The 20499-nt window shown below is 45.5% G+C and overlaps 1 protein-coding gene across 9 annotated transcripts in view; it reads left to right on the forward strand.

The window, feature by feature from the left end:
- The first annotated feature begins 2109 nt into the window (after window positions 1-2109).
- ST3GAL5 (ST3 beta-galactoside alpha-2,3-sialyltransferase 5) overlaps window positions 2110-20499 on the forward strand; it is a 39277-nt gene continuing 20887 nt past the window's right edge. The window contains exons 1-3 of one of the 9 annotated variants that reach the window (XM_084844968.1): window positions 2161-2311; window positions 3578-3666; window positions 5884-6195. Coding sequence is in view for 1 of the 9 variants with exons in the window: in XM_084844971.1 (XP_084701097.1) it covers window positions 2272-2311 (40 nt within the window). In the remaining 8 variants the exon portion in view is untranslated. Of the gene's footprint in view, window positions 2312-2428; window positions 2521-3577; window positions 3671-5883; window positions 6196-20499 lie in introns of those variants that run through there. The other 8 variants (XM_084844965.1, XM_084844969.1, XM_084844966.1 and 5 more) reach the window with 8 other exon arrangements.

Genomic DNA, 20499 nt, shown 5'->3' on the forward strand with positions numbered 1-20499 from the left:
TGTCACCCTGCTTATTTAACTTATATGCAGAGCACATCATGAGAAACGCCGGGTTGGATGAATCACAGGTCGGAATTAAGATTGCCGGGAGAATTATCAACAACCTCAGATAGGCAGACGATACCACCCTAATGGCAGAAAGCGAAGAGGATCTAAAGAGCTTCCTGTTGAGGGTGAAAGTGGAGACTGCAAAAGCTGGTCTGAAACTCAACATTAAAAAAACGAAGATCATGGCATCTGGCCCCATGATTTCCTGGCATATAGAAGGGGAAGAAATGGAAGCAGTGACAGATTTTACTTTCTTGGGCTCCAAGATCACCGCAGACGGTGACTGTAGCCATGAAATTAAAAGACGCTTGCTCCTTGGGAGGAAAGCTATGGCAAACCTAGACAGCATAGTAAGAAGCAGAGACATCACCTTGCCGACAAAGGTCCGTCTAATCAAAGCTATGGTTTTCCCAGTAGTAACATATGGCTGTGAGAGCTGGACTATAAGGAAGGCTGAGTGCCGAAGAATTGATGCTTTCGAACTGTGGTGCTGGAGAAGACTCTTACGAGTCCCCTGGACTACAAGGAGGTCAAATCAGTCCGTCTTAAAGGAAATCAACCCTGACTGCTCATTGGAAGGACAGATACTGAAGCTGAAATATTTTGGCCACCTAATGCGAAGAGAAAACTCCCTGGAAAAGACCCTGATGCTGGGAAAGATTGAAGGCAAAAGGAGAAGGGGACGGCAGAGGATGAGATGGCTAGATAGCATCACCGATGCAATGAATATGAATTTGAGCACACTCCGGGAGAGAGCGCAGGACAGGAAGGCCTGGTGTGCTATGGTCCATGAGGTCACGAAGAGTCAGACATGACTTAACGACTGAACAACAACACTGCAGGACTCTTAGCGTGCCGTATATGGATAATGGACTGTACTGACACTGGAATTTGCATAGGGTAGCCAGATGCAAAAGAGAACTGGACTCCTGTCTCTTTAATAGTTGTGTAGAAGAGGGAATTTCAGCAGGTATAGCTTGTCATACTGAAATCCCATCTTCTATACAGCTATTAAAGGTGCATGAGCCCTACTGCTTTGCATTTGGCTGCCCTAAACTTACATAGGCAGGGATATTTTTGAAATGCCAAGAAACTAAAAATAAATGAATGTTTTACAAGAAATAACAGGAGTTAGAAAGAACAGGGCACACCTCTTTGCTGCACACAGTTTATTTCCTAGAGGGATGGATCAGGAGATCCAGTGACAGTCACATTAAAATCTTGGATTTCATCATTGGTTTCCTTGTGCAGCTCCCACCCAGTAACTGGTGTGGCTACACAGGAATCGGCTTTCTGAAACAACCCAGGAACTAAAGTTTTAACCCAACAGCAAATCATGGGTTAAAACCCTGGATTGTTTAACCCTAAACAACTCAGAGTGTTGAATTCGCACATCAGGACAACAAGCCAGGACCGGGTTAAACTGGGCCACCACCTTGCATGCCATCACAGTCCTTATCAGCACATTCAGTCTAAAATTTAATGGGGGTTTCCTTCTATCTTCTAATGCAAAGTATGTATTTATTTATAAAGATTTATTTACTGCTTCCCATTCTAAAAAATCCCAAAGCAGTTTACAACAAATTATAGAGCAACACACACAGAGGGTGGGCAATCCTTTCCAGTCCTAGGGCCACATTCCCTTGTGGGTAACCTTCCGGGGGCCACATGCCAATGGTGGATGGGGCCAAAGCCAATATACTCCTGCACCCCCCCATTCATCCATTGTCTTTCTCTCTCACATTCCCCATTCCAACTCCCCGCAATTCCTATTCTACCTACAGAACCCCCCAAGTCCGTTTCCCCTCCCCCCCAAATCATCATCCACCCAGATCCTATGCCTTCAACCTATTTATTTAGAGTAAATAAAATAATTAAATCCTGGGCCTTCAGTGTATTTCCCGGAATTAATACCTTCGCTAGAGATCAGCCCAATTCAATTTCCAGTCAAATCACCCCGGAAGTATCCACCAAATATGCCCTTGCTGCCTTGATTTTTGCAGCCGGGCGAACTGAATTTTGCTAAAAGGGGTTAAGCCTACGGAGTTCTGCTTCCTAGAGGGGACTGATCCGTCAGTTGGTCCTTTGTAAGCAAGGGAGCCCCGTCGGCTTGGTCCTTTCTAGTAATGCTTAGCTCCTGGGCGGAAGAGAGACCGGCCAGCGCTCCAGCCGCAGCTTCTTTGCGTCCTCTCCCCCCACCCCGCACGGCGCCCATAGCGAAGGATGGCCAATCGCGGCGCAGCCTTCCTTCGGGAAGGTCAAGGTGAGCGCCTCTCCGTCCTTTCCTCGCTCTGCGGGCAAGATGGCAGCCGGGGCAAAGGGCTGCCTTCGGCCACCTGCTACTGGCTGGGCCCGAGTCACGTGCCCCGTTGCGGGCGCTGCCGACGCGGAGCCGCGTCCCCGCGGCCTCGCCGCCCTCGGCGCTTGCTGCCCGTCCGCAGCCCGACGTGCACGGCGCGAGGCTCCCCGCAGGTAGGACGCGGCCTGGCTGAAGCGGGGGGGGGGGTGCGGAAACGGGTCGGGGGAGCGAAGGCGGGCGGGCAGGCTGGCGCCGGCACCGACGGTGGTGATTGGTGGTGGGTCCGGAGGTGGGCCGTACGGTCGCTGAGCTGCGGCGGGGGCGGGACAGGGTGAGTGCTCTGGGGGGCGTATTGAGCAGGCCGCGGGTGGGGAGGTTTCCCTGGTCCCGGACAGGCTGAATCTCCGCAGGGCAGACCCTCCGGGGGGGGGGGGGGTTTCTCCCGCGCACGCCCCGTTGACGTCCCCTTGGATGATCTTGAGCGGGGTTAGAATCATAGAATAGTAGGGCTGGAAGGGGCCTACAAGGCCATCGAGTCCAACCCCCTGCTCAGTGCAGGAATCCAAGTCAGAGCATCCCTGACAGATGGCTGTCCAGCCTCGTCCTGAAGGCCTCCAGTGTGGGGGAGCCCGCCACCTCCCCAGGTAATTGGTTCCATTGTCGTATTGCTCTTACAGTCAGGAGGTTTTTCCTGATGTTCAGCCGGAATCTGGCTTCCTGGAACTTGAGCCCATTATTCCGTGTCCTGCACTGTGGGATGATCGAGAGGAGATCCTGGCCTTCCTCTCTGTGACAACCTTTCAAGTACTTGAAGAGTGCTATCATATCTCCCCTCAGTCTTCTCTCCTCAACGCTAAACATGCCCAGTTCTTTCAGTCTCTCTTCATAGGGCCTTGTTTCCAGTCCCCTGATCATCTTTGTTGCCCTCCTCTGAATCCTCTCCAGTTTGTCTGCATCCTTCTTCAAGTGTGGTGCCCAGAACTGGACACAGCACTCCAGATGAGGCCTAACCAGTGCTGAGTAGAGGGGAACGAGTACTTCCCGGGATTTGGAAGCTATGCTTCTATTAATGCAGCGCAAAATAGCATTTGCCTTTTTTGCAGCCACATCACATTGTTGGCTCATCTTCAGCTTGTGATCAACAACGATTCCAAGATCCTTCTCGCTTGTAGTGCTGTTGAGCCACGTATCCCCCATCTTGTAACTGTGCATTTGGTTTCTTTTTCCTAGGTGCAGAACTTGGCATTTATCCCTATTAAATGTCATTCGGTTGTTTTCTGCTCAGGAGAACTTCTCGGTGCTTCGTTTTCTCCCATGATGTAGGTCAGCTCTCTTCTCCTTTAATCCTCTTGTTTTCCTTAATAGTGCGCAGATGTTTCTTGCTCCTTGATGGAGTCACCCTTAATCAGCGGCCTCCGTTTACACCCATTACTTATCTTACCTGCTCACCTTCCTTTCATCCTTCGATAACTCTGTTTTTATTCATATTCATAATCCATTATTACGGCATTATTGCTCTGGGACGCTAGGATGGTGATGATAAATGAGATGATGGTAAAGTATTGCGTATATATACACACATACAAGTGCAAGTGACATAATAAAATAAGCAGCAAGGTAGAGTCCTTTTGTTTGTATCAAAGAGGATAAAAGATAAATTTGACCCAGTAAGGAATCCATTCGATTTTCTTTAACATAGGATAAAGGCATTGGAGGGTACATAAAAATGCCCCAGCTGAATTGTTCCTTTGCTAGCTCACAAGGTGTGTGAGCTAGTTTACTAATTTAGTTATGAATCTCCTTGATCTTGTACATTCAAAATGTGAATGAAATGTTGAAAGGAGTGTCCTTTAAATGCATGTGGGAGGAATCTTTATTCACACAACTGTAAGAGAATATTTTAAAATGCTGCCCTCAGAGGGAATCCATTGAACAAGCTCCAGAACAATGGCAAGATTGTTTGTAATTCTAGGACGGCTGCCTGCGAGGCCATAAATTGTGAACTTTCTGGTTGGAGCTGATATTGTTTTAATATATACTTGCTGTTCTGTATCTACATCTGAATAAACAAAATGTGCAGTTTCATTTTATTTTGCATTGATGTTGTAGTTCTAGACATTAAGTGGGCAAGTAAATGCAACAGCACTCTTACAGAAATACTAGTTGTGTAATGACATAAGAATTACCTATACTTTTAATAAAACATCTTCTAGCATCTGTTCTTTAAAGCGTTCAGTACCTTATCTTGCATTATGAAAGGCTTTTTTTTTTTTTTTTTACAAAGCCTAACTTTTGAAGTAAGTTGCCAAGATAGCAGTGTAGAATGACTTTATTATACCAGCAAGAAAAGGCAATCAAACACAGCTCTGAAAATAACTGCAGTTCAGTCATAACACAAAAACGACAGCTGTCAAGACTGGTAGAGTCCCAATGCATTTTCGTGAAGGAATAAATATGACAGATTTTCCCTTGATAAAGGTATATTTGAAATGCATTGGGAATGTTCCAGTCTTTCCAGCTGTCTTTTTGTGTGTGACCGTATTGTACATTATTAGGTTTGAATAAAAACTGCAATTAAATGGACACAGTGTGTGGATTCATTTATTTAAAAAGTAGACCTCCTTTCTCTTAGAACAATGTTCTTGCATTCGTTGTAAAGAAGTGCACGTGTGATCTAAAAGAGTTTGTGTTTTGGGGAAAATGTTTCAAAGGCAATTGAAGTTTGTACCCATTAAGGCACTGGTAGATAGCTGAAACAGAAATGGATAGTAGCTGCATCCAAAACTCATGGTGAATTTGATCATGACTACAACCAAAACCAGAACTGGCTGTGAAGATCAATCTTGAAACTGACTAACCCAGTCTTGCATGGCTCTTGCTGATTGCACGGCTATCATAGTCAGCAAGGAGTAGCTATGCTTGTACATTTAGGGTTACCTTGTTAGATCATTTTTAGTGTGTACAGGTACTTCAGTTAGAAGATCACCTTGAGAATTTGCTACTAATGTGTAGGGATAGTAATATTTTCCAGATTTGTCAGGGCTTACCTCTTGGTAGCTCAGTAACTTTCAGAGCATGGGTAGCATTGACTGGGTTCACATGACACAACAGCCTACCACAAGGCAGCCAGCTATGGTGGGTTGTCGTGTTATCCTAACCCAGCACTTTTCCCGCTGGGTGACTTATCGTAGGGTTGATAGTGCCCATGGTGGGTTGTCTGAACCCAGGAGAGCGATTTCATCATGGGTTGCTGGGACTGGCTACAGAGCTGCTTGGCAAGAGCAGCAAAAAAACCCCATGCCGCTCTTCGTGATCTCACCAGTACCATCTCCAGACTCCACCAGTGACTGCCCTTCCACTGATGCCAAAATGGCACTTTGGAAGGGCCATCACATTAAAAAAAACTGGTGCCTCAAAATTCTGCAGATGGGGTCGTAATATTTTTATTAGTATTTTTTGTCAGTCTTTTGCAAGTGCAAACTTATGGATGTCCAATATGTACAGTCTTATCTGATCAATTTCTTTATTTGTTTCAGCTGTCAAAGGGAACAGCGGAGTAGATAACATTCAAGGAAACTGAAAAGACGAGGCTGCATATAGGCTAATTTGCACACAAAGGACCAGGGAAGAAATAATAGTAGAAAGGAGGGACGCGGTAGTGCAGTTCAGAAGCACCAAAAATGAGGAAAAAAGATTAATGGAATAAGTGCACCAAAAGTTTGCAGGGGAGGGCACACAATATCTCCCCCTTGGCAATGTGATCCCCTTGCTTTTATGTGTCAAACTGGCACTTCTCAGCGTCCTCCACCTTTTCAACACTTTCCTGCGTCTCCATCTACTCCAGAAAGGTGAGATATTTACTCTTCCCCTTTTTGCTGCTCCTTTTCAGAGCAGTTACTGTGCTTCAGCAGATGTGTGCAAATCCACCTGATAGTTAAAAACAAAAAAACCTGAGAAGGCAGCTGCATGGGACAGAGTGAATGGGACTCCATGGGGGGAGGGGGCAAGTGTAAGTACTGCTGGTGTGGGCATCCCATTTGCTCCTTCCCATTCACTCACCCTCTAAGGGTTTTTTTTAACTGTCGGGAATACTTACGCACATTTAAAGGTTGGGAAGTAAATGGAGAGTAAATTTGCTTAGATTTAAGGGCTGGTGCAGCCTCATCTGCTCCATTTAGTTGTATATTCCCTACTCCACTTGGCAGCTGCGTTTGACAGCTGAAACATAAAAGGAAATCTACCAGGAAGACTGTAGGCATCAGACAGCTGTTAGTGCGCACTTATGCACTTGTGAAGGACCATCAAAACCACCACCAACCCACCGTGGGTTATTCTCAGGATGGCTAAGCGTGATGTGCGAACCCACCCATGGAGTTTTTGGAGCAGGTTTGTTACTTTTCCATGCAGTGCAGAGATTGTTATCTCTGGATGACAATGGAGTTGGACCATTGGATGACAATGGAGTTAAAGGAGTACTGAAGGATGATAAGGAGATTTCAGAGAAGCTGAATGATTTATTTCCATCTGTTTTCACTGCAGAAGATATAGCACTGATACCTGTGCCTGAACTGATGTTTTCAGGAAGGGAGTTTGAGGAACTGAGGCAAATAGTGGTGAGAAAAGATGAAGTTCTCAACCTTACTGATAAATTGAAAGCACATAAATCACTGGGCCTAGATGGTATCCATCCTAGAGTTCTCAAAGAACTCAAATATAAAATTGCTGTTCTTCTAACTAAAATATGCAAGATCAGCCTCTATACCAGAGGACTGGAATGGCCAATATAATCCCAGTTTTCAAAAAGGCATCTCGGGGGGGATCTGGGAAATTACAGGCCGGTTAGCTTAACATCTGTTCCAGGTAAATTGGTTGAAGGCATTATTAAAGATAAAATTAGTAAGCATATAGAAGGACAAACCCTGCTGAAAAAGAATCAACACAGCTTCCGCAAAGGTAAGTCTTGTCTCACTAACCTTTTAGAGTTCTTTGAGAGTGTCAGTAAACATGTAGACAGGGGTGATCCTGTAGACATTGTTTACTTGGACTTCCAAAAGGCTTTTGACAAAGTCCCTCACCAAAGTCTCCTGACCGAACTTAGCAGTTATGGAATAAGAGGACAGGTCCTCTTATGGATCAGTAACTGGTTAAAGAACAGAAAGCAGAGAGTAGGAATAAATGGTAAATTCTCCCAATGCAGGGAAGCAAATAGTGGGGTCCCACAGGGATCTGTATTACAACCAGTACTTTTCATCCTATTCATAAATGATCTGGAATTAGGAGTGAGCAGTGAAGTGGCCAGGTTTGCGGATGACATCATATTATTTGGGGTGGTTAAAACAAAAAGGGATTGTGAGGAGCTCCAAAAGGATCTCTCCAAACTGGGAGAATGGGCATCCAAATGGCAAATGCAGTTCAATGTAAACAAGTGTCAAGTGATGCACGTTGGAGCAAAAAATCCCAACTTCAAGTGTAACCTGATAGGATCTGAGCTAGCAGTGACCAACCAAGAAAGAGATCTTGTGGTGGACAGCTCATTGAAAATGTCAACCCAGTATGTGGCTGCTATAAAAAAGGCAAACTCCTTGTTAGGCATAATTAGAAAATGAATTGCCAATATCATACTGCCCTTATATAAATCTATGGTGCAACCACACTTGGTATACTGTGTACAATTCTGGTCACCACACCTAAAAAAAGATATTGTAGAGCTGGAAAAAGGGCAGAAAAGGGCAACTAAAATGATCAAGGGGCAAGAGCATCTCCCCTATGAGAGGTTACCACAGCTGGGATTGTTTAGCTTGAAAAAAAGGAGGGTAAGGGGAGACATGATAGAGGCCTACAGAATTATGCATGGTGTGGAGAATGTGAATAGGAGGACATTTTTCTCCCTCTCTCAAAACACTAGAACCTGGGGTCATCCTATGAAGCTGGTGGGAGATTCAGGACAGATACAAGGACGGACTTCTTCACACAGCGCATAGTTAAAATATGGAATTTGCTACCACAGGATGTTTTGATGGCCACCAATTTGGATGGCTTTAAACAGGGGTTAGACAAATTCCTCAAGGAAAAGGCTATCGGTGGCTACTAGTCTTGATGGCTATGTGCTACCTCCAGTACCAGAGGCTGTGAGCCTATGTACACCAGTTGCTGGGAAACATGGGTGGGAAGGTGCTGTTGCGCTCATGTCCTGCTTGTGGGTTCCCAGTGGACAGCTGGTTGGCCACTGTGTGAACAGAATGCTGGATTAGATGGACCCTTGGTCTGATCCAGCATGTTTCTTCTTATGTTCTGGGTTAGAGCAACCTTTCCCAACCTGGTGCACTTCAGATTTTTTGGACTACAACTTCCAGCAATCCTAACTATTGGCCATGCTGGCCCATGCTAATGGGAGCTGAAGTCCAAAACATCTGAATGGCACCAGGTTGGGGAAGGTTGGGTTAGATGAGGCTTCTCCAACCGCAGAACGAAGCAGTGTTCGTATAACCTTAGACGTGGAGGCCTAGAGCAGTTGCTGCATTGAATGAACTGCCAGTCATCCATGTTTTCCATTGTTGTTACTGTTACTATTACAGTGTACATATGCTGCACTTGACCAAGGTTTGGCAAGAAGCCGTTATGAAGTGAAGAAAAAAACATAAGCACTCAAAGCATTGACCATCACTTTTGTTTTTTTCCTTTGCCAGCATCTTTTTTTCTTTCTTTGCTACAGCCACAGTGTCAAGACTTTAGAAATTCTACCAGGCATCCTGGGGTGGAAATATGCATTTTATGTGCCTTTTATAATGTAGCATTGGCTTGAGGCATACTTTAAAAATAGATAGAAAAGTATAAAATACTCACACAGACCAAATGGGTTAACAAATAATTTCCACTTCAGAGGTAGGCATCCAAGCAGGAAGTTACCAATGCTTCTTTTCCATCCTTAATATATCACTGTCTTCCTGATGCCATTTGTTTTCAAGCTCTGGAAAAGTTTTAACAGGTAAACAAGCATCATAAATGCATTTATTGCATCTAGAGTTAGAAATTTAAAAGACTGGAAGGTATCTAAGTAAAGTCACAGATATATGACATTGCAAGTATTCATTCAAGTTCAAATAATAGTTAGAAGTACTCTGCAAATAATATAATCAACCATGTCACCAATATGTATGTAAGAAATACTTGAATTAAAAGTTAAATTTAACTTATTTAATCTTAATTAAGATTGCCGGGAGAATTATCAACAACCTCAGATACGTAGACGATACCACCCTAATGGCAGAAAGCGAAGAGGATCTAAAGAGCCTCTTGTTGAGGGTGAAAGTGGAGAGTGCAAAAGCTGGTTTGAAACTCAACATTAAAAAAACTAAGATCATGGCATCTGGCCCCATTACTTCCTGGCATATAGAAGGGGAAGAAATGGAAGCAGTGACAGATTTTATTTTCTTGGGCTCCAAGATCACCGCAGATGGTGACTGTAGCCATGAAATTAAAAGACGCTTGCTCCTTGGGAGGAAAGCTATGGCAAACCTAGACAGCATAGTAAGAAGCAGAGACATCACCTTGCCGACAAAGGTTCGTATAATCAAAGCTATGGTTTTCCCAGTAGTAACGTATGGCTGTGAGAGCTGGACTATAAGGAAGGCTGAGCGCTGAAGAATGGATGCTTTGGAATTGTGGTGCTGGAGAAGACTCTTATGAGTCCCCTGGACTGCAAGGAGGTCAAATCAGTCCATCCTAAAGGAAATCAACCCTGAGTGCTCATTGGAAGGACAGATCCTGAAGCTCAAATATTTTGATCACCTAATGCGAAGAGAAGAGTCCCTGGAAAAGACCCTGATGCTGGGAAAGATTGAAGGCAAAAGGAGAAGGGGGCGTCAGAGGATGAGATGGCTAGATAGCATCACCAATGCAATGAATATGAACTTGAGCACACTCTGGGAGAGAGCGCAGGACAGGAAGGCCTGGCGTGCTATGGTCCATGGGGTCACGAAGAGTCAGACATGACTTAACAACTGAACAACAACAACATATGGCACTCATGCTCTACAGTAGTTTACTTTTTAATGTGACAGCTGCAGGAAAAAGGTGTATTCTTGATGACAATTCTCCTGTCCCTTATCAAAAACAAAAATGTCCTGATTTCCTTCAATGTTTTTAGGTCTTCACTTCTCTAGTTTAACCCTTTTACCACTAGATCACATCCCTGGACCCTTTCTAAGTATCTGATTTTTATGACTGAACAACAACAAGGCCCATGAGATCATGAGCCCCCAGCCCTCTGCATTACTATCCATTGCTTACCTCATGAGTCTCAGGCTTTGGGATGTCAGTGGCCTGGCAATCCTTCATATAACCCTTTATAAGTTTATATATGACTGGGCTATACTGAAAGTTTGTATGTAGCTACCATTTCTTCTTCATGGTCTCTATGCATCACACGTATGGGCTCTGCGCCTGCATGGAGCCTCGATTCGGGAAACTTGTATAGCTGAAGAATATTGACGGGAACCCTTCCCCCACCATCCCACTGCACATATTCCAGGAGGCTATAAAAAACCATGTTGACAGGCTCAGGGTGATTCTTTGGGAGAAGGTCTTAAAAGCAGTGGACGCCCCTAAGAACCCTATGGCATTGGGGACGGATCGCTCAGTAACCATGACAAAGACAGTGGATAAGCCTCCTTGGGCGGAGACTGTTGAGAAGTTGGCAACTTCACCTTCTCAGTCAGCTCCGGCTCTAATCATGGGCCTCCTGACCCGCCAACCCTGGGCCAGTCTTTGACAGCCTCTCTTGCAAAGAAAAGATAAAAAAAGATGAGATCCTCCCATTCTTTGGAAGCCCAAAAGAAAAAGAGGAAAGCGTCTAAAAAAGTTGCATCTCTGCCTAAGTCGCCAGTTCGCCTGCTGGCTCCTCTTCCACTGGTGGATTTGCCAATTCCAATGGTTTCAGCACCTTCGGTACCGACATTGGTACCAGTGCCAATGGCTTCTGTTTTGGAAGGTGAGATAAGAGACTCGACATTGACTCGGGATGGAGGGGACGTTGAGTGGGCTCCATTATGGGAGTGGAACTGGTGGCTATCCCTGCAATCAGTCTGCTCGGCTTATTCTCGTGAAGGTGAAGGGGCGCCTGCCCTTAGACGGATGTATGTTAGAGAGAGATCATGATCTCATTCTGACTGGGATCGAGAATCGGATTGGTCCTATCCCCCAAGACATGGCCATGAATGGGATGATTGGAACTACTATCGTTACCATCACCATCCATATGGTCACTATCCCTACCAAGGAGTGGCACGACATCTCTAGGAGTACTCTTCTCCAACTGACCATCGAGTGCAGAAGTTTTTATGCCATCACCGCCTCCTCCGTCTGTGGTGAGGATGCCTCCTCCTGTATTGCAGCTGCCTGCTCCTCAGTTTCCTCCACTACTTCCTCAATCATCAGCTCACAGGACATCTGAGATTCACAGAATGGGTGAGCTCAAAGTAGCTTTTCTGCTTCCTCAAGGAGGGACTTCTAGGGATGATGGGAGACAGGTTTGGAGGGACTCCTCTTGTTCCCCAAGGTAGGACTACCAACCAGACTCTGCGTCGGTTTCCTCCATTCCGTTATCACTTTCATCGCCTGTCGGTGTGGTGGGTTCTCAGGACCCATCTCCTTCAGAAGACATGGGGCATTTTTCTGAACAAGTTTCCAGAATGGCCCAATTGCTAGGCCTTGAGACTCAACAACCGGTAGAGAGAGTCAAAGATCCGGTATTTGATGTCCTTCATACTGACTCTAGCCCTCTGGTGGTGATTTCCTTTTTGCTGACCTTACTCCAGATGGTACAGCTTTCCTGGAAAGCACCCTCCTCCATGACTCTGACTTCTGAAAGACTGGAGACCATGTATAGGATTCAGGAAAAGGATGTGGGATTTTTATTTACTCCTCCTAACTCGGTTATCATAGAGTCATCGCAAGGAAGATCTAATCAAGTCCATTGTTCTCCAGTAGACAAGGAGGGTAGGAGATTGGACTTAATGGGCAGGCATATATATTCTTCCACCTCCCTTGGTTTGAGAGTTACAGACTACCAAGAGGCCATGGCAAGGTACCAACTCTTTGTGGGGGGAAGATTGGCTCCTTGTGTGACTATCCCCCAGATTATCAGCGTGAGTTAGTTTTCCAGTCTGAGGTGACTAAGCTTGCGAGGCAACAGATTAACATTGCTTGGCACCAAGCCACTTGTGATGCCAAGGCAATGGTGGGAGCTCTTGCACTGTGACGGCACGTGTGGCTGCGATCAGCAGGTCTCACACAAGAGGCACGCTCCTGAATTGAAGACCTTCTGTTCGATGGCGAAGGTTATTCCAGGACCGATAAGGCCATGGATACTATCCAGAAGGCGAAGACCGTGGCACAGAAAATGGGATTGTCACAGTCTCAACCAGCATTTCGACAATGCCGCTGGTACCGTCAATCGACTTTCATCCGGCCTCGGCCTCAACCAGATCAGCAGACATGCCAGCAGCCAGCCTCTCAACAAAAACATAAATTTGCCTTGTCACGCTTTCAGTCTTCTCACAAGAGAATGGACTATATGAAGAAACAATGCCTTTGACTGCCTGTTTCCCATACCTCATCTCCTGGACCACTCCCCTCGCTTTGGTTCCTGTCTCGTGGCCTTTTTTCCAGCTTGGCAGCAAATAATGACAGACTCCTGGGTCCTTACTATCGTTCAGAGGTTACAAAATCGAGTTCAACGCTCTTCCACCCGTTTCAGGCATTGCGGAGTTGACTTCATCTCCACTACTCCTAGAGGAAGTGGACAAGTTTCTTTTGAAGGGAATGATCAAACTGGTACCTCCAATGGAGTTGCACGAGGGCTTCTATTCCTGCTATTTTGCGGTGCCCCAAAAGGATGGCGGGCTTCACTCAATTCTGGATCTCAGAGGGGTCAATCTGTTCATTCTACTCAGAAAGTTCAGAATGTCCACATTGGCTTCAATCCTACCCTTGCTGCAGATGGGAGATTGGTTTGCAACCATCAGCCTGAAAGACGCATACTTTCATATTGCAATAGAGGAGTTCAGCCAGCATTTTCTCCACTTCTCAGTCTTGCCTACCAGTTCAGGGTGCTGCTGTTCAGGCTCGCTACAGCTCCACAGGTCTTCACAAAATGCATGGCCATGGTGTGTGCCCATCTCAGGCTTTGAGGGGTCCAGAGCTATCCTTACATTGACGATTGGCTCCTAGTTGCTCAAAGAACCATTTACAGAAAAGTGTTCAACTTACACTGGAATTGCTGAAAGGCCTTGGCTTGTATGTAAACATGGAGAAATTGTTCTTAGTGCCATCCCAAGTTGTCCAGTTCATTGGAGCCTCCATAAATTCCCAGGAAGTTTGGGCTTTCTTCCTCGAGATTGAGCACAAGTGTTAATACAGCTTGCGTCCGGTGTTCTAGTCTGCCATACCGTAGAGCCTACACGGTACAGAAACCACTAGGGCTGATGGTGGCTACAACTGCAGTGGTCCCGTATGCTCACCTTCACATGGGGATAAACCATTGCAGAACTGGTTTATCAAGGCATTGGACCTGTGGCAAGACTCATGGAGAGTCAGGCTATGGTTCTCTTCTGCGGTCTGGGCTTCACTTCCATGGTGGACTGTGGCGTCAAACCTGCAAGGCCTGCCTTTCCAACTTCCCACACCAGCATTGACAGTCACGACAGATGCCTTGATGCTAGGTTGGGGAGCTCACTGCGGACACCTCAGAGTACAAGGGCTACAGTCAAAGGCAGAGGCAAACAGCCTCATCAATGGCGTAGAGCTGCTTGCAGTTGACAAAGCCTTGAAGGCTTTCGAAGTCATCCTTTGTGGTCGCCGCATCCAAATTGCTTCCAGCAACATGACAGTGGTATTCCACCTCAACTAACAAGGGGAGACTCATGATGTTATTAATTCAGCTGACAATTCAAATCTTCGAGTGGTGCATCGCATGTGACATCATCTTTACAGCAGTTCATATCGTGGGCGAAGACAACATCTTGGCCGACCATTTGAGCTGCTCCTTTCCAGTCTCCCACAAATGGGAGCTCAATCCGAGTGTCCACAACCACCTGTTTCGCTGGTGGGGTCACCCCTCCTTGGACCTCTTTGCATCGGACAACAATGCAGCATGCTGCCGTTTCTGCAGGCAAGTGGGCAGAGGTTCGAGGGCTCTTGGAGATGCCTTTGCCAGGAATTGGAGGGGATGTTTCCTCTACATTTTTCCATCATTTCCTCTTCTCACCTGAGTGATTGCAAAGATAGAGAAGGACAAAGTGGAAGGCATCCTGATTGCACCGTGGTGGCCCAGGCAGCCTTGGTTTGCCAAACTCCTGCTTTGGTTCCAAGGGGACTATCTTCGGCTCCCGTTGACACCACTACTGTTGTCCAAGGACAGGGGCAAGGTGAAACATCCAGACTTACTAACCTTATGTCTCACGGCATGGAGGATCCAGCAGTAGACCGGATAGACGTACCTACTTCTCTCCAGGCTGTTCTTGAGGCAGCTAAGAAACCTGCTACCAGAAAATCTTATCAAGTAAATGGACACATTTTACTCTCTTCGCTCGAGACAATGACTTCGATCCTATCGATTGTACTATACAGGATATTCTGAAGTTTTTATTCTTGCTTCATGAGCAAGGACTTAGAAGTTCTTCTCTGAGAGTTTACATAGCAGCCATCTCAGCTTCCCATCTTGCTAACAATGTTTCCTCGGTTTCCTCACATCCTCTGGTCCATCAGTTTTTGAGGAGAGTTAGAAATCTTGCTCCTCCAGTAAAACCTCTGGTACTGTCATGGAGCATGTCTGTAGTGCTGCATGCGCTTACCAAAAAACCATTTGAGCCACTTGCTACAATGGGTTTTATCTTCTTTTGCTGAAAGTAGTGTTTTTAGTTGCCATCACGTCGGCACGACACTCTGGAGTGTTATGTGCCCTTTGAGTGGACGATCCATACTTATACTTTCATAGGGACAACGTTGTACTTCGTCTGGACATTGCTTTCCTGCCTAAGATGGTTTTGAGTTTTCATTTGGGTCAGGATATTATTCTTGGATGTTTGCAGGGCTTTGGCATTCTATAAAGCTAGGATGGAATCATTTAGTTGATCCCAGCACTTGTTCATCTGTTTCGGGGGATCTAAGAAAGGACTCGCCGCCTCCTCCCAGTGCTTAGTGTCTTGGATAGTTCAAGTTATTAAGCTGTCTTATAAACTACCAGGCTTGGAGTTGTCTGGTTTGGTGAAGGCACACTCAACCAGAGCAATAGCGACATTGGTGGCGTTTGAAAGAGGGGTGTCAATACTGGATGTCTGTCAGGCTGCAACCTGGTCTGTCCCTTCCACCTTCGTCAAGCATTATTGTCTAGACATTCAAGCCAGGAGAGACTGCTCATTTGGCCGGATGGTATTGTCCGAAATTCTTCGATGATGACACCAACCCACCTCCTGGTACGTAAGCTTGTTATTTGCCCACATGTGTGATGCACAGAGACCATGAAGAAGAAAGTCAGGTTGCTTACCTGTAACTGGAGTTCTTCGAGTGGTCACCTGTGCATTGACACAACCCACCCACCATTCCCACTTCGGTGTCAGTGTCATGCTTGGTGTTGGTATCAGGGTTCCTTGGTCTTGGGGCGGGGGCACAATTGGTGGTCTTCTTGGAACTGAGGGTTTGAGCGGGAACCCGCTGGAATATGCACAGTGGGATGGTGGGGCAAGGGTTCCTGCCAAAACTCCTCAGCTATAGAAGTTTCCCAAATCGAGGCTCTGCGTAGGCGCAGAGCCCATATGTGTGAATGCACAGATGGCCTCTCGAAGAACTCCAGTTACAGGTAAGCAACCTGACTTTGTTGACCTTTATCCCATCTCAGACACTGATTCTGTGTGGGTTAGAACAAGTGCAGAGTTGACCTGGCCTATGGCAAATCCTATACAAGGGAACCATTCCGACATGAGACTATGCCCTCATATCAGATTCACAGCCAAGTTTACTATAACTACGTAGCCAAGTTTTTAGTTAGGGATCATCTGACCGGCGCTAGCAGTAGCTATGCTTTCTGTGCAGCTTCTGTCCAAACAGCAAAGTGGGACTTTGATTTCTGACTCAAAATGACTGCCTTTTGCTAAGGAATGTCAGTAGCCACATACAAGAAAGTGTGCCTGCCTAATATATCTGCTAGGGTAAGTATCTGGAGATTAAAAGCATTAAAATTGTTCTATTTCCATGACTGCAGTGCGATGTTTATATTTTATAGCAAACCCAACTTCTTGGTTAAATAAATCTATGTCTTATTATCTGAGCAGACTCCTAATCTTATCTCATCCCATGTTAATTCCTTTGAACTCTCAGCCAAGTTACTGAGAAGAGAACCCTTTGCGAGAGTCAGGTGGTTTGAGATTGGAAGCTGGCAGAGTAACTAACTCACTCCCCTCTCCCTTATACATAAGTGCCCTAGTACTCTTCAGTTGACTAAATGGTGTGGATTTTAGAATGGATGTTGTTCCAGTTACAGGCTGGATGACTAAATAAATACCTATTTCTGAGTAGATATGTATAGGATTGCAGTGTAAAAAAAAAAAAATATTTGGTCTGAAAAACTGAGAATATCTGCTTTTTAAAAAATATTTTATTTGGCAGCATTCTCACTCCCTATTTTCTGTTATGTTTCAGATGTTGTTGTCTGTTATGGCTGTAGATTTGAGCACTTGTTAAATTACATGCTTTCACTTGAGTTTGCTATATTTTTTCCATGCTTCTACTTTCTTCCTTTGTAAGTGGCAGTCTTCTCCTAGATTCCTGTCAGATTAATACTTGTATTTGAGATGAGGCTAATTGCAGGGAATTAGAACCCAAACGTCTCAAACATTCTTCTGTTGAAGTTTTACATATTAATCTCCAATCACACCTAACATGTCGTCTTTTGTGGGATATGTAGGGATAACTGCTTGGTAATGTGGGCTAAAGGCCTGCCTAATCTAATTCTGTTATATAAAAGAATACAGAGAGAACTGAATATTTAAAAATGATTTTTTAATCTCATTCTTCTGCTTTTGTACCAGAGCAGTTTACCATTACAAACATAATAAAATACAAAATATTTTAAAAATCAGAACATCTGAAGATGGTTCACTCTAATGATTTAGGATAGATGTAGTGAGGTGGTTAAATATTTTGGGGATTATTTTTCAAACATAGTTTAGTAGATCAAGTTGTCCTGGAATCATCTCTTTCATGTGGGAAGGGGGATTTTCAAGAAAAGGTTAAACATGCAAATAATGGCCCGTTTGCATGTCACAATAAGCCACACTGAAAACAAGCTGCGGTGGGTTGTTTAATTGAGTGCTAACCCATGATGCAGCCGACAATCAGGCTCTCCTCAACTTGCCGTGGTTTTTTTCCTGCTTCATCTCACGCCTGCTGCCAGCACACATCAGGGACCTTTGTGGCACAGCTCATACCCTGGGAGCCTTTGCAGCTTCCTACTTCAGCAGCCTTTTTACTATTGGTCTGCTGTGTGTGCTGGGCATGTTTTGCCTTAGCTGGCTCCAGAGGGAAACTTTTCCACCACTTCCCACCTGCCAGGGGCATTGCTAGGTTCTCCAAAGATCCAGGGCACAGGCCCAAAACACAAATTTGCACGCGCGTGTGCGTATTTATTTATTTATTTATTTATATAAAATCGTTGAGTCTAAGTGGACCGCTAATATGTGTGTGTGGTGTGCATGTGGTGTGCTTATGTGTGTCCATCGATTACATATATACATAAGAAGTGTGGACTGACCCCTCACCCCTCTTCAACCCAGACCCTGATTCAGCATTTTGGAAAACATCCCACTTTGGCTCGGGCCAGTTGTAGTCAGTCCACTTCAGCTCAGCACCAGACCTGAGTCAAGGTTTGGGAAAATGAGTATGCTTCCTGTTGACTACCATGTGAAATTAGAAAAAACAAACTAACTTTTTTCTCTTGGTCAGAACTGGATGGTAATTTGAGGCATAGTAGCCCCCTAGAAGGGGATTACACCTGCCTAATGTCAGAAAAAAATAAGTGCAGTGTTTGTATTTTGATTTTCTTTCAAAGGGAACTGCCAATAACACTTTAATTCCTTGGAAGAATTAGATAAAAGTTTCAAGATTCATTGCCCCATCAGAGGAGATGATGCCCACCAAATTCCAGAATGATAGGTATAAGAGTTTTTGTGCAAGGGTGGCCTTGGCATTTTGAGGTCTCCAAAAGAGGACATATTTCTCTCTCTATGTTCCTTGTGGACCATTGTTCTGAAAATTACAGATCGTCTAGAGGTGTCCCTAAGTACGAAACCAGCGAAGTTTCAAAAGGATAGGTGCAGCAGTTCATGTGGAAGGGGAGTTTTTCAATTTGGAGGAGGGAGTGATTTGCTTTGCCTTCCCCAATAGTTTTTGGGTAGATTTATATGAAAATGCACAGGTCGTTAGTGGTGTCCCCCAGGCAAGAAACCTGCATAGTTTCTGAACCATATACATGCCTGCAAATTTGGAATTACTAGAATTTATTTACATTTCACCAATGTTAGCAGCAGGGGAACATGGGTGAGAAAGTGCTGTTGCACTCATGTCCTACTTGTGAGTTTCCTGTGGGCTTCTGGTTGGCCACTGTGTGAACAGAATGCTGGACTGGATGGACCTTGGTCTGATGCAGCATGGCTCTTCTTATGTTCTTAAATAGAGAGTGGCTCTGAGCATATGCAGAAGGCTTTTCTTTCACCACTGAGCACTTACATTCTCCCCCTACCAGTCCTATTCTCTTCCATGCAACCATCCCTCCTCATCCTACCATCCTCCAGCAACTCTTCATAAGAACAGATGTCTTGTTTTGTGCAACTGCTCTCTACCTCCTCCTTTTTATGCACAAGCTCTCATTGTATCTTCCTCCCCATAACTTCATTTGTGCCAAGACTTCACCAGGATTCAGCCAATGAGTCTGTTTTCAAAACTAGGGCTCAGTTATGGAGAAACTCTGAGCATGCACTAAGTGCCTTTCCCTCACGACTGAAACTAGAGTTCATGCAAAACCACCCATCCCACCCACAAATGACAGAACATGCATAGGACTGAGCTGAAAGGGTAGTCAATTCATTAGCCAGAACTGGGTAGGCACTGTATTAACATGCAGTACCATGTTCAGAACTTAGGACTTATTTCTGAGTAAACATGCAGAACATCAAGGTGCAAACTTCCCTGCAAAAGTAACTTTGGCTGGAATCCTATGCACACTTTCCTGAGGATAAGTCTCACTAAACATAATGGGGCTTCTGAGTAGGCATACATAGGCTTGTATAAATGATAGGGATGTTAGTGAATTCCGCCACGGACTCCAATGAGGCCGGATTCTTTAGAATCCAGCCCCCCGGAGTCTGTGGCGGAATGGAGCGCTCCCCCCCGCCACCCCGCAAAATTTTCCCGGGCCAGATCCTGCCTAGCGTTGGCCAGTCCGGTCCATCTTCTGCCCCGGTCTGCAGCCGCGAATGGCTGCCCTGGTCTGCGGCTGCCATTTGCCTCCCTGCTCTTTGTTGTGATAGGCTACGTAAATATATACGTAGCCTATCACAGCTAACGCAGGGACGCAAATGGCACCCACTACACTGGACGCCATTTGCGGCCGCAGTCTGGCAGCGGACAGAAGTCTGGCTGCGGGCAGGCCCGGCCAATGGCTCTGCGGACTTGCTGCGGATCGCTTCCCCCCCAGCGGACACCCCCACCTGGAACAGGGTAAGTAATCTGCCCATCCCTAATAAATGAGCAGTATTTATCTCCCCTCCACTTAAAAAACAAACCAAAACCTCCAATTTTTTATTAAAGCTTTCTGTTCAAAGGAACACAGGAAGCTGCCTTATTCTTAGTCAAACCCTGGGTCCATCTAGCCCAGTATTGTCGACACTGACTGGCAGCAGCGGCTCTCCAGGGTTTCAGGCAGGATTCTTTCCTGGCCCTACCTAGAGATGCTGGGGATTGAACCTGGGACCTTCTGCCTGCCAAGCGTGTGCTCTGCCACTGAGCTGCAGCCCTTCCTATTGCTGGATAATGGCAACTGACAAACAAAACAGCCCCAGATTTGTTTCTCTGCAACTATGTGAACCCACTTTTTTCAAACG

This window comes from Heloderma suspectum, chromosome 3 (assembly GCF_057233095.1).
Source record: "Heloderma suspectum isolate Gila_16-S chromosome 3, 16-S_ref, whole genome shotgun sequence".
Lineage (NCBI taxonomy): Eukaryota > Metazoa > Chordata > Lepidosauria > Squamata > Helodermatidae > Heloderma > Heloderma suspectum.